This window comes from Ananas comosus, linkage group 24 (assembly GCF_001540865.1).
Source record: "Ananas comosus cultivar F153 linkage group 24, ASM154086v1, whole genome shotgun sequence".
NCBI classification, from domain to species: Eukaryota; Viridiplantae; Streptophyta; class Magnoliopsida; order Poales; family Bromeliaceae; genus Ananas; species Ananas comosus.
Window position 1 is genome coordinate 3322214 of NC_033644.1, and position 13034 is coordinate 3335247.

Below are 13034 nucleotides of genomic sequence, written 5' to 3' on the forward strand. Positions count from 1 at the left end.
TTGGAGCTTTTTGAGTTCGCTTCGAATGTCCCATGGCATGTCAGTAGCGACGCTTTCCTCCGATGCTGTGGACATCTTCGTTAAATGAGTTAAAAGGTATCCGCCATCTCGGATGCTACCTTCACCCATTTTCGCATGATTGGTCCTTCCAACAGCCACAAGGCGGGTCCCTCAACGAGCCCGATCTTGTGATTCGCTGTTAGGGTCTTTGCTTTTTGCTTCGTTTGAGGGGCTGTTTGGAGGGTCCCAACGTCGACGATTCCCGCATCGGATGACGACATGGGTTCCTCAACTCTAACGGCCTCTTATACAAACTGTCACGAGACTTAGGTTTTTTCGGCCAAAGCCCTGCTGCGTGCGCCCACCTTTCTTGCAATCGAAGAGGACAAGCCTTGCCGTGTCCCTGTGCTAGCCCGGACCTTCGCCGCTCTACGGACTAATATGCAAAGGGAACATGACAAAAAGAGGCAGAGGTTCTCTCAAAAAACTAAGTACTACACTACTTAGAAATGAGAATTACAACCTACAAACAGCATACAAACACACTCTCTCTTGTGTGTCATGGCCTTAGCCAACCCCACTATTTATAGGCCAAAAGGTGCCTTTTCAACTCACCCACTACCACATAACTCATCCATTATTACATACATAATGAGCCTACATAATGAGCCCTCATAAATGCCAAAAGCTCAAGAGTCACCCATAACTCCCATGAGTTTCATGACCCTTGAGTTTCCCACAGCGGGTTGGGTTTGGGTCTACTTGCCAACCCGATTCGACCCGTCTTCAACCCGAACTCGCTAAGCAGATTTGGGCCAGGGACCGGGCTGCATAGGAATTTTTCTAAGTCCCTGACAAGGGGCTGCCTGCAGCAGCAGCAGCTTGCTGCTGCTGCTGCTGCTGCAGCACAGCCAACAGCAGCTGATGCTGCAGCCAGCGGCCAGCAGAGAGAGAGAGTGAGGGAGAGAGAGAAAAAGAAGGAAAGAGAGAAAGAGGAAAGAAAAAAAAAAGAAAACTTATGCACGATTTCATGCTGAAAACAATCTCTAAAACCCTTTTTCATCAACTTCTTCTTCTTCTCCTTTCCTTTCTCTTCTTCTCTTTTTCCTCCTCTCCTACAAGCAAGCTGAGAGAAGAGAAGAGATAAAGATGAAGGCTCTTAGTGGAATTCCACTAAGTTGCCAATATGCAACTTAGCCCACAACTTAATATATTAGCGTTGTAATCCCCCGTAGTAAGAAATTTGACCTTATTCATTCGTTTTCGTGTCAATTTTGTGCTAAAATGTTTTCACCTTATTGAAGCTCTGCACTCGCGCTGATAGGCATCATACACTGCGTCCATTGGGCAAAATCAGTATTCTACATAGGCCGTAGACACTGAAGCATGACAATTCCCTTGAGAGGCTCACCACCTTCAGGTGGCATTGGAAAGCATGACAAATCCCTTGATAAATCAATGAGGGACAAAATCGTCAATCTCACGCAAGAATTGACAATGTACAGAAAAATTGTATAATATCTCTCACATTCAGTATTGATTTGCGCGACTCAGGTGGCATTGGAAAGCTTATTCAATAAGGAATCCGTTGAGCATATATTTGAATGGTAAATAATGAAACATGTTTTCTCAAAATATCAGAACTTCTCAACCTTAGTTTAATCCAACTAGTAGGATTCCTAAAATAGATAAGATCAAAATTCGAAAAATCTTAAATTCATAAAATCATGATAAAATTTCCTTGCTGGAACTCAAAATCAAAATTGTTATCATACCTGGAATCAGGGACGAAGCTAGGATTCAATCTTGAGGGGGGCCAAAATATATTTAAATAAAAACTTTAGTAATAAATAATAAACAAAATTTTTCCTAATTAAAAAATTTTTATTAAAAAATTATTAATTAAATAAATAATGTAAAAGTATGAACTTTATTTTTTTTTTCAGAATGTTAAACTTCTAATTATTTTATTTATATTATTACATTAAAATAACTTAGAAATTTTACTAAATCTAAGAGTAATTTTTAGTTTTTAGTAAATAAAATTAACATAGCTATTAAATTTAGTACAATTCTTGATTTAGTCAATAAAAGAGCGACCTAAGATAAATAAAAGTTTTAAAAATTATAATAAAATTTTAGAGTAGAGAAATTATTCAAAAGACTCTGTAAGCAAGAAGATTTTAATATATTTTCACCCATAAAAAGAGTATATCGATTAGGAGAAAAAGAGAGAGTTATGTTGCCACCATACTATTAAGTAAATTGAAAAACTAGGGGGCCAAATCTATCCATGGTACACCAAAAAAAAACTTTGAAGGACCATTAAGCAAAATATTGAAAAGTTGAGAGGGGCCATGGCACCTTGGGCTTCACATAGCTTCGTCCATGCCTGGAATCACATTATTTATGATCTAAATATTGCACCATATCTATAAGCTTGTCAAAATTCAAAAGCAAAATTTATACTGCATTGAACATTAACTAAAATCCATATAATAAAATAATAGAAGTGATGGCTAGGGGTATTTCGTACTTCCCTGCTTCTCACATAGTAAAGTTGTTCTAGATGTTAGGACAAATGAGCCACTTCGTTGAAAATGCATTATCCAAATATGGGGCAATAAACATGGCTATAACTACTCTAAGAGGCATATCAGCATTGAGCGGCATAGCTTGACAGCTCAGTATGCAGACACAAAGCAAGCTGGGCCTTATATTTTTCTGGTAAGCTATTGATTTGCATCTTCGCTGACCGGGTAGATAGAACATCCATTCCTAGGCTTGATGGTGGAATCCTTCAATATGTTGATTGTTATGAATTCTCTAGTTTTATTTGATTATTTTCTTTGCATTGCAAAAAATCTCCTCGCGATGGCTAGATTTGTGTAACATTTGTCTAAATCTCTGTTTTTTCAGGTTGATTGTGTCTTGCCAGTTTTGGACGTGCACTTTCTCCTGAAGACCTATATATAAATGTATCATGGGAGCCTGTGGCATCTTGAAAAGAAATGATGAACCAGCTGGAATCAATGTTTTCCATGTAACTAAGATTGATGTACCCACGAAGCTACCCTCTTTTAACTTTTCTGTTGCTTTCAGATTAGACAAGTTGATTTTTGATGTTGATCTTGAAGATAATGCTGAGGGAAGTTCAGTTGTCTCCCTTGTCATCGGAGATATGGACATCAGGTTTGTTATTTTGCCGAACTCACTTGTAACTCATTTCTTTTTTATATTGGAGTATGCGTGTAATAATATATTGCAAAAGCAGGTATCACATATGGAAATTTACAGAATTATGGATCCTTGCAAAGATGTTAAAACTTGATGCTTCTAATTTGAAGGCTGTACCGAAGTTTAACATCTTATGCCTATCAACAAATAGCATGGACAGCAAGCTCCCGCATACAAATGTTGATTATGCAGGGGATGCATGGCCTTCGTCTCCCGAATGTTGCTTAAAGTTGCACTACCAGGCAAAAGAGGATGCATCTAATGTTCACCATTATTATGAGCTGAGATTATGCAATATCCATTTTCATGTACATCCTGAAATAGTTGGTCAATTTCTGAATTTTTTTGATAAAATCAACTCAGTATCTCCTTCATTAGGTAGTGATGGTTGGGAGTCCTTTATAGTGAAACAAAATAGTAAGGACTCTGAAATAGCTGGTGTCCAGCTTTCTAGATTTGGCTTCTCCAAATTTGTTGGTACTGATGATTCTCTATTTGCTGGAATTCCTCTTGATCAGTTTCCTTTTCTGGGTATGGAGGAAAGAGAATGTCCAAGAACTTTAAATTCAAATTTTAGCAACAGACCAGGAATTGTTAACAATTCGAAATTGAGATCTTTGCATAATAGCAACGCTGTAACGCTGGATCTTTCTCTCAATGGATTTCGAGTACATTTCCATGATTCCTCCGGCATTGTAGGGACGATAACTTTTCCTGCCTCTGTATCATCACTTTCATTTGCAAGTTCTGATATTTGGGACTTACTCTTTTCATCTCAAGGGATAATGCTTATGTCATTTTGTTCTTCCACAAATATCCATGAACTTCTCTTGGGGCCATCTTCACCAAGTAATACTTCGATACTGAACATTCGTGCCAGAAAGAAAACGTCTGATGCATTATTTCCTTCCGCTGAAGTAAATATCAGTATTCAGAATGTTGGCTGCATATTATCATCCAAGTTTCTTGCTATGGTGGTTGGGTATTTTTCCTTGCCTGATTGGGGCTCTGGTAGAAATGATCATCATAATAATGGAACTAACGAATTTCAGAAACCTCAGACTGCAAATACTGATATCTCATACAAATTTGAGATAGTTGATACCAGTCTTATTTTACCTGTGGAACATAGTCGGAATGACTGCCTGAAACTGGAGCTTCCCCATTTATTCTGCAATTTCATCCCATTTAGTAGCTCTGCAGAAGCTGCTAAGGACATTCCTTCACATAGCTTGATTTCCGACTGTTCATTTTCTGATAAAGTTGACATTGTTGATCTATTTGGAAGGAGTATGTCTTTATCTCTTTTGCTAATTACTGATCGAACTGATTTCCTGATGACACTTGATGATTACATGTCTATTGGAACTTTGCCCCTTATTGAAAAGCTTGATGCTGATATCTGGATTCGAGTACCTAGTAATACAATGATTTCTTCTGAACAAACTACTTTGCCGACTTCCATTATGGTCAAAACAGAGAGTTGCCACTTGATTGTTGAAGGTATAAACGCTCTCCATCAACTGCTTTTCGAACTTATATTGCACTTGTAATAAGTAGCTTTATCGCACTGTTGCTCTCTTGTGCAGATTTATGTTTCTTACCTGGAATTCAGGTCCTCGTTCATGTTATTGATCAGTTATCCTCTGTAAGTAAAGAATCTAAAATGTACAAATCTGACACATTGCAATATTTGCAACTTAAGAGAAACATTATTAATATGGAAAATGCCGGTTCTGCTGAAATATCCAGTGAATCCTTTATCACCGTAAAAATTTGTGCCAAGGAAGTCTCAATGTTGTTCTCTCACTCAAGGAACCAGGAATCAACTTCACCATTGCAGGTTGCCAGTGCTCACATCGAATTCAATTTATCTGCTGTAATAATAAATGATGCTGCAGATTGTCTTGATGTCACTATCTCCTCTCTGGTTCTGCAGTCATTTCACACCAGAAATACATTATTATCATTCACGTCTGATAGTTCAAGCTCTTTGCATATACATTTCAACTTCTCTAGGCACACCACAGGAGGAAATGAAGTTACAGTTGCTCTACCATATCTTGACGTTTGGTTATATTTAATTGATTGGAGGAATCTCATCAATCTTCTCTCCTCATGTACAATCCAAACAGAGAGTGCATTAAGCTCATCTATGGAAAATCCACAATCTCTGCCTAATGAATTGGATTCTCCGATGTCACCTTGTTCTGCATCTGAATTCATTATAAAGGATGATCCTAAGTTGTCTGTTAGATCTGATAACTTTACTCTTTCATTGCATTTACCTCTCTGGGAGATGGAAGGAGATGATTCCGAGCTTTCTAAGAATGAAGTGCCGCAATTATATTCTGGCGAGCAGTCTGATTATCCCTTTACTCGTCGTTTTCCTTCCCTTGAATCAAAACACAATAAGTATGTAAAATTTACTATTCAGAGTAAATATTGTGGTGTGGCTATAGGTGAGAGCTATGCAGAGTTGAGATCTAATTTGGACAAGGTGAAGGTAATGCTGCAAGTGATTCAATATGAGAAGGATGTTATCTCGATTCCTTTTATACAAGTGTCACAAGTGAAATTGGGACTTAACTCACACAGAAAAGAAGACTTAGTACACCTTAGTTCTGAAATACATGCGGAATTGTTGGATGTTGGCGTCTCGCATAAAATTTTAAGTTTCTGGAATGGTACTAGTCTGAAATTTCCTGAAGCAGCACCATCTTCCTCTCTCGTCTATCATTGCATGACACTTGAAGTTCACTTAGGAAAAGGTTCTATATTATTAAGTGATGGAAAGGTATGCTATTTTAACACTCCTGTTGCCTCTACTTTTACATATGTTTCACATTTACGGTTGCACTTATTGATTCAATTTTTATGCTTTTTAATTAAGTGGAAGCGGTTTATCGTTAATGTGATCCGTCTCTAAGTTATCGTTGCTTCTAGTTCTTCAGGAATTCATGGTATTGACTAGTTTGTAGGAATTGGTGCTTATGTCTTTTACTTATCTGAAACAAAGATGGAACTATGAAGGCTTGTTTCTGGTCATATTTTCAGTTTGATCCAACTGTTCTCAACAAGCGTTTTCAATGGTTTTGGGTTTGTACTTCTCTGTTTTGTTTCTGACCAGGAAAGTCGTAAAGAGGTTATGTAAAATCAGAAGGTTATAGAAGGTTAGGATCTATCCTTTACTGTAATGCAAGGATTAGAGTGTCGTGGCACGAGGGGATGTCGGTTGTCGCCTGGCACGGTACGGCACAGGCATGCCTCTGTGCCGACACGTGGCACGCTTGCGTGTCAATGGATATGCATAACTTTCTAGTGGTGCGCTTTGTCATATTTTTTTAGTTTTTTTGCTCTCAATAAACTCTTATAATGCTATTTTGAAAGATTTAGAAAAATAATTATAAATATTGGCTATATATAGCTTACTACACTCGGCAATTAAGGTAGGCTTTTTATATATGGAAGGTAAATATGACAATAGCTCATAGAGAATAAAAATTAAAAATCGATTAACTTCTAAAATTCTTTTGATTTTATCTTTTTCTCAAAACTTAGAAAATTATAAAGGCTAAATTACAGAAAACCCTTCCCGTCAAAACTCGATTTTTCACTTTCCCCCCGTCATTTAAAAACCTACACTTTGCCCCTTGTAAAATGAAAAATGTGCATTTCACCCCCTACCGTTATTGATCCGTTAGGGTTCCGTTATAAAATATCTTTTTATGCCAAAAATACCCCTCCGCCCGCTTCCCTGTTGCTTCGCCTCCCTCCGGCTCGCCGCTTCGCCGCCACCTCGTCTCCTCCACTGCCTCGCCCTCGCCCTCGCCCTCGCCCATATCCCCTTCGTCCTCCTCCGCTGCCTCGCCTTTGCCCTCATTGCCCTTGCCTACCTCTCCATCAGCGCCCACCTCGATTTCCTCCCTACTGTCGCCGAAATCGAGTGGCGGCGAGGGTGCAGAAGGAGAAGGGGAGCAGGTGGAGAAGAAAATGGAGAGAAATCGCGGCCGATCGAGGTGTGAATCGCGGCGGTTGAGGAAGATGAGGGAGGAGACGAAAATGGTGAGGGGCAAAATGGTCATTTTACACACCGTACCCCCTCTGTGAATATTTTTTATTTTACAAGGGGGCAAAGTGTAGGTTTTTAAATGACAGGGGAGAAAAGTGAAAAATCGAATTTTGATAGGGGGGTTAATGTAATTTTGCCAATTATAAAATACAACTTTAGAGAAAATTATTTTTTCTTAAAATTATTATGGACTTTGCAAGATTTTTGCAAGATTCATCCATATTGATTAGATGAGAGACCATATGATGAATAGATTAACTAGAATTGCACTTCAATTGCTCCAATATTTTTTTTTAATTTTGAATCTTTTTAAAATATTTATTAAAAATGTGAAGAGAAAATAATTTTTTATTAAAATTTTTAAGAAGTATTGTGAGATCAAAATAGAATTTTCGAAGTTAAAAAAATTTTTGTCATAAATCTCATAGCCAATGCTGGATTATCCAAAATAATTAAAAGGCTAAATTACAGAAACCTTCCTGTAAATGTAACGACCCGACTTACTAGCAATAATAACTCATTCGGCCCACACCACTAGCTCAAAAGAATTTTTTTTATAAATAATCCTATCAATTTTTATAATTGTAAAAATAGTTTTTTTTAAAAAATAATTATAAAAATGGACCTCTAAATGCCGTGAAGAATGCGGTGAATGATTCACCGCATTCATAACTTCCTTTTAGGAGTAGAAAAAAAATAAAAACGGTGAACCATTCACCGCTTTTACCATCGTAGAAATGTAGAAAAAAGTAAAAAAAGAAAGAAAGCGGTGAATAGTTCACCGCTTTTAAAAACGGTGAACCATTCACCGCTTTTATAGGACCATATTTACAAATAAAAATTTAACAGGTCTATTTTTAGAATAAAATTTTAAGAGAAGACTATTGCACTAAAAAACCCAGCTCAAAATGCTTAGGCCCAGTTATTATTACTAGGGTGGAGTCTTTTTATATACCAAATGACAACCCCATTTTCATTCGATGTTGGACTATTGGTGTCACGCCCCGGGACCCGGGGTAGGCCCGCCCGGTGCGTGCCCAGACCCACCCGGTGCGTGCCCAGACCCGCCATATGCCTGCACATATAAAGCGTCTACTACAATAGTGAATAAAAGAACAAGAAGTACAGAGTATCTAGAGATATCAGAGCAATTGTACAGCTAGATTCTATCAACAAGTAGAGTCAAAAGAGAACTAGTCCACTAAAGCATAATGCAAACTAATACATTATGAAACTCAAGATACAAAAGTAGGGTAGTCTCTATAACAAGGTACAAAACTCTCACAACCTCTCCAAAAGAAAACAAAAAAGAGGTGGACCACCTATCGCCAAATCCCTCGATAGCTAGCTCGAGGCGAAACTTTTTCCGCGATCTCGAGCCTCTCTCGGAGTGGAAGGTTCTGAAAGAAAACATAAAATAGGGGGGCGTGAGAACTATAATTTATAGTTCCCAGTGGGCAATTACTGACTTGCACCAAATGCACTACTAGGCCCAAAACATAAGCAGATATGGATAACGGAAATTAACTGCGGTAAATGAAGCATATAATAAATGTTACTCTACTAGGCCACAAGTATTCAGAATGTCAACATGGAGTACATCTACTCTACATGATCCAATATGCCGATACATAAACAAATATGCTATGATGCAACAAGTAATACTATCAAGTATTCTACATGTCCCGAAGCCCAATAATCAAACTACTCTATGCTATCAAGTAGTGATTATCACTTATTGTTTACTATTCTAGTCAATGTCCACATGTCCCATAACAAGTACTAATCTGAATACAAGGTGGTCTCTCTATACATGGTGCAAAAAAATCTCTCCCTCTCTCTAACACAAACAAAAGGAGAAGTAACCCCTATAGCAAAACGGACTCTCTCCGAGCTAGCTACGCGACACCCTTGCCGCGATCCCGTGCCTCCGCCGGTGTCGAAGGCTCTGAAAGGAAAACATAGAAACAGGGGCGTGAGAACTATTGATTAATAGTTCCCAGTAGGCAATTACTGACTTCAGTGAAATGCGCCACTAGGCCCAAAACTACAAAAAAGGGGGTCAGTGTGTAAGCATAAACAAAAGCGATAAATACAACGGGTAAGTAAAGATGAATACTACTCAACCAGTATGTCGCTACTTAGCATGATTTGCATAAGTAATAAAACAACTACCATAGGTATGTATATGAGAGTAACCAATATGTAAATGCATGAGTATGCAACTATCCCAATGTCCACAATGTGAATAGCAATAATATCAATGTTCACTATTCTAGTCAATGTCCATTTGTCACCTTAACTGTTTTATGTTCCACTCTGATAAGACCCACCCGAAGGTTGTCTGGCATAAGACCCACCCGAAGGCTGTCTGGCTTTACCGTGCCTAATGGCCCCGTGGTAGTCAACATCCCCACTCTAGGAATGAACTTTTCCTACGGCAATCCACTTCGGCGCCCAATCCCGCACGACGAACGTATCGCGATGGCCAACTCCGGAGTGCCGGCTTGTAGGGAGCGACCCTCACAAGCATGTGCGAATGAGCACAATGGCAAGCATGCGTATTAGTCTGTCTCAAGCCTCAAGTCCTCATGTCTAAGAACATAGAATATATCGAATGTCACAAAGGCCCATCACTATGTCGTCATGTCTCTAACATGGAATGTAGTCGATGTCCAATGGCCTATCACTATGCCTCTATGTTGCATTTTCATAGTTTTCTAGTTTCAAGTGCCCCTTTATGACACTATTGTTCAATGAGTCCAAGCATGGTATTTATGTTCATGAATACATAATTCTACTCATTTCAAACATAGGAGACATGTTCTCAACTTGCAAGGCTAACCACCTTTCACAATGTATGCAGTCTACACATACAGCTTTACTATATAGAGTGCAATTTCATGACACATAAAGCATGCATTTCAAGTGTTCTAAAATTCACATAAATCATATTTAACGTGGATTTGCTCTTAAAAAAAACTTTACGAAGAGTTTAGAAAGCATAGGGGCCATTTTGCCCCGTTTTTATAAAGTCAAACCCACCGAAGATACTGAAACCCTTCGTAAGCTCCGACGAAGGTATCGATTAGTCTCCTAGCACCCTAAAGATGTAGGAACAAGGGTCAAACAAATCTTACGATCAACCCTGAGCACGCTAGCCAGGATGAGACAAAGCTTCCACAACAGATTTAGGAACGAAACCGACTCTAGAGAGGTATTGAAACAACGAGAAGAGGATAACAAACAGTCATAAGAAACAAACGATGAAATAGGGTAAGTACACGTACGTTTGCCTTTACGAAGAGCAATGGAAGATTAGAGTCAAAAGCAAGGTCGGTGATAGTAGTGACTGGATCTTTCGACGAAGAAGCTGGTGGAGGATCTGAGTCAGGAGTCGCCAATCTCCTAGAATAGACATGAACAATAGGGGGTCGAACAGTTGCCAATAGAGCAGTAATAGGTGTTGCAGGACTGGACACTTGTCTGATGGTGTAAACAAGGAGATCATCTTCCTTCCCCCGACTTTCATAAAGAGATGAAAAAGGAAAGAATGGAGTAGATTCAAAAAATGTAACATTTGCAGACACAATATATCGATCGAGAGTAGGAGAGAAGCATCGATACCCCTTTTGTAGACGAGAATACCTAAGGAAGACGCACTTAAGGAACTTTGGATCCAATTTAGTTACCTGTGGACAAACATCTCGCACAAAACACGTACTACCAAAAAGACGGGATTCAATAGGAAATAAAGATTTAGATGGAAACAAAACAGTAGAAGGAATATCACCATCCAAGACAGACGAAGGCATGAGATTAATTAGAAAACAAGCTGTGGAAACTGCATCAGCCCAAAAGTGTTTAGGACCTTTATTTGGAAAAGAAGGGCACGAACTACCTTAAGGAGATGTTGGTTTTTTCTTTCAGCAATTCCATTTTGGGATGGAGTGTGAACACATGAGGATTGATGAAGGATGCCATTCTGTGTCATATAACTGTGAAAATTTTCTGAAAAATATTCTTCGGCATTGTCACTTCGCAATAGACGCACATAAACCTTAAATTGTGTTTTGATTTTAGTACAAAATGCAAAAAAAATTGAGAATAGTTCTGAACAATTTTTCATTAAATATAACCAAGTAACACGAGAATAATCATCCACAAAGATAACGAAATACTTAAATCCTGATTTGGAAACAATAGGACACGGACTCCAAATATCAGAATGAACTAACTCAAAAGGGGATGATGCTCGTTTATTGACTCTAGACACAGAAGGTAAACGATGATGCTTAGCAGACTAACATGACTCACACTCTAGACTGGACAAAGACTGTGAAACTGCGGAAACAATTTCTTCAAGGTGGATAACAAAGGATGTCCCAACTGACAATGGACTTCAAAAGGAGTTAAATTACTGGAGCAAGCAAGAGACCTCGGCACCTGGTTGTCAAGGATATAGAGACCTCCGGACTTATGTCCTCTACCAATAATCTGCTTCGTCGTAAGATCCTGAAACAAACAATGATTGGGAAAAAAATAAGACAACAATTTAAAGCTCGGGTGAGTTTACTAACAGATAGTAAATTGAAAGAAAACTAGGGCAAATATAAAACAGATGACAGAAATTGATGACGTTGGGTTTGCAATGTTAGAACCCATGACACAAGAGGTAGATCAATCAGCTAAAGTAACAGTAGAAGATGTTATATGAGACTGAAAGGCAGATAAAAGACTAGAGTTACCTGTTATATGGTCTGTAGCACCAGAATCAATGGCCTATTTGGAATGGGAAGACACAAGGCATGATGTGGATTACCTGACTTAGCGAGTGCAGTGACAGGGGAACTGGTGGACTTTAAGGATGCCTGATATTGGGAGAACTGTGCAAATTCTTCAGCAGAGGATGGGATTGTATACTCGCCGGCTACCATGTTGGCCATCTGAGATCGTTGGTTCTTATTTTGAAGTTTCAAATATGTGCGCTTTGTATGACCAGGTTCATGATAATAATAGCAAACAACTCCAAAATCTCGATTAGAGGCAGTCTCTCCATGACGGTGATTATGTCTATTGGTAGTAATCCCTCTATTGCCCCCTCTGCTATTATGCCGTCCATTATCATAGCGATTCACAAGCGCGCTATTAGTAGATTGAGAAAATTGAGGAGTCTTCGTACGAAGCACTCGGGTGAAAGTATCATGCGAAGAGGAAATTTCAGAGCTAGAAAGAATCTGAGATTTAGCTGTCTCAAATTCTGGGGGTAAACCGGTAAGAAAACTCATAACCGCCATTTGTTTGCGTTAAACCTGCTGCACTTTTACATCAGGACTAAAGGGTAACAAAACATTAAACTCTTCATAAACACATTTAAAGTCCATAAAAGAGGCTATGAGAGACCTATCCTGCTTCTTAGATCGGTAAAATGCCTTACAAACATCATATATACGGGAGAGGTTTCCTTTGCCGGAGTATAAAACATCTAAATAATCCAGCAATTCTTTCACAAACTCATAATGATTAATTAGACTAATTACCTCACTTTGAATGGAGTTCCTGAGTTGTAAGAACAACCGAGCATCTTCCCTCAACCAAGCTTGCTTTGTATCATCGTTCGGTGGATCGCTAGTTAGGTGATCATCCTTATCAATGCTTCGTGGATAAACACGAACCGTCTTGCCCCATTCTAGATAGTTGGAGCCATTGAGTTTGTGTTCTATGA

At 38.7% G+C, this 13034-nt stretch overlaps 1 protein-coding gene across 2 annotated transcripts in view; it reads left to right on the forward strand.

Annotated features, from left to right (window-relative positions):
• The window catches only part of LOC109728736, a 63756-nt gene that overhangs the window by 14085 nt on the left and 36637 nt on the right, over positions 1 to 13034 (forward strand). For both annotated transcript variants that reach the window (XM_020259242.1, XM_020259243.1), the window contains exons 2-4: positions 2920 to 3192; positions 3275 to 4740; positions 4827 to 6034. In XM_020259242.1, coding sequence (XP_020114831.1) covers positions 2984 to 3192; positions 3275 to 4740; positions 4827 to 6034 — 2883 coding nt within the window. In that variant the 5' untranslated portion in view covers positions 2920 to 2983. The remainder of the gene's footprint in view (positions 1 to 2919; positions 3193 to 3274; positions 4741 to 4826; positions 6035 to 13034) is intronic.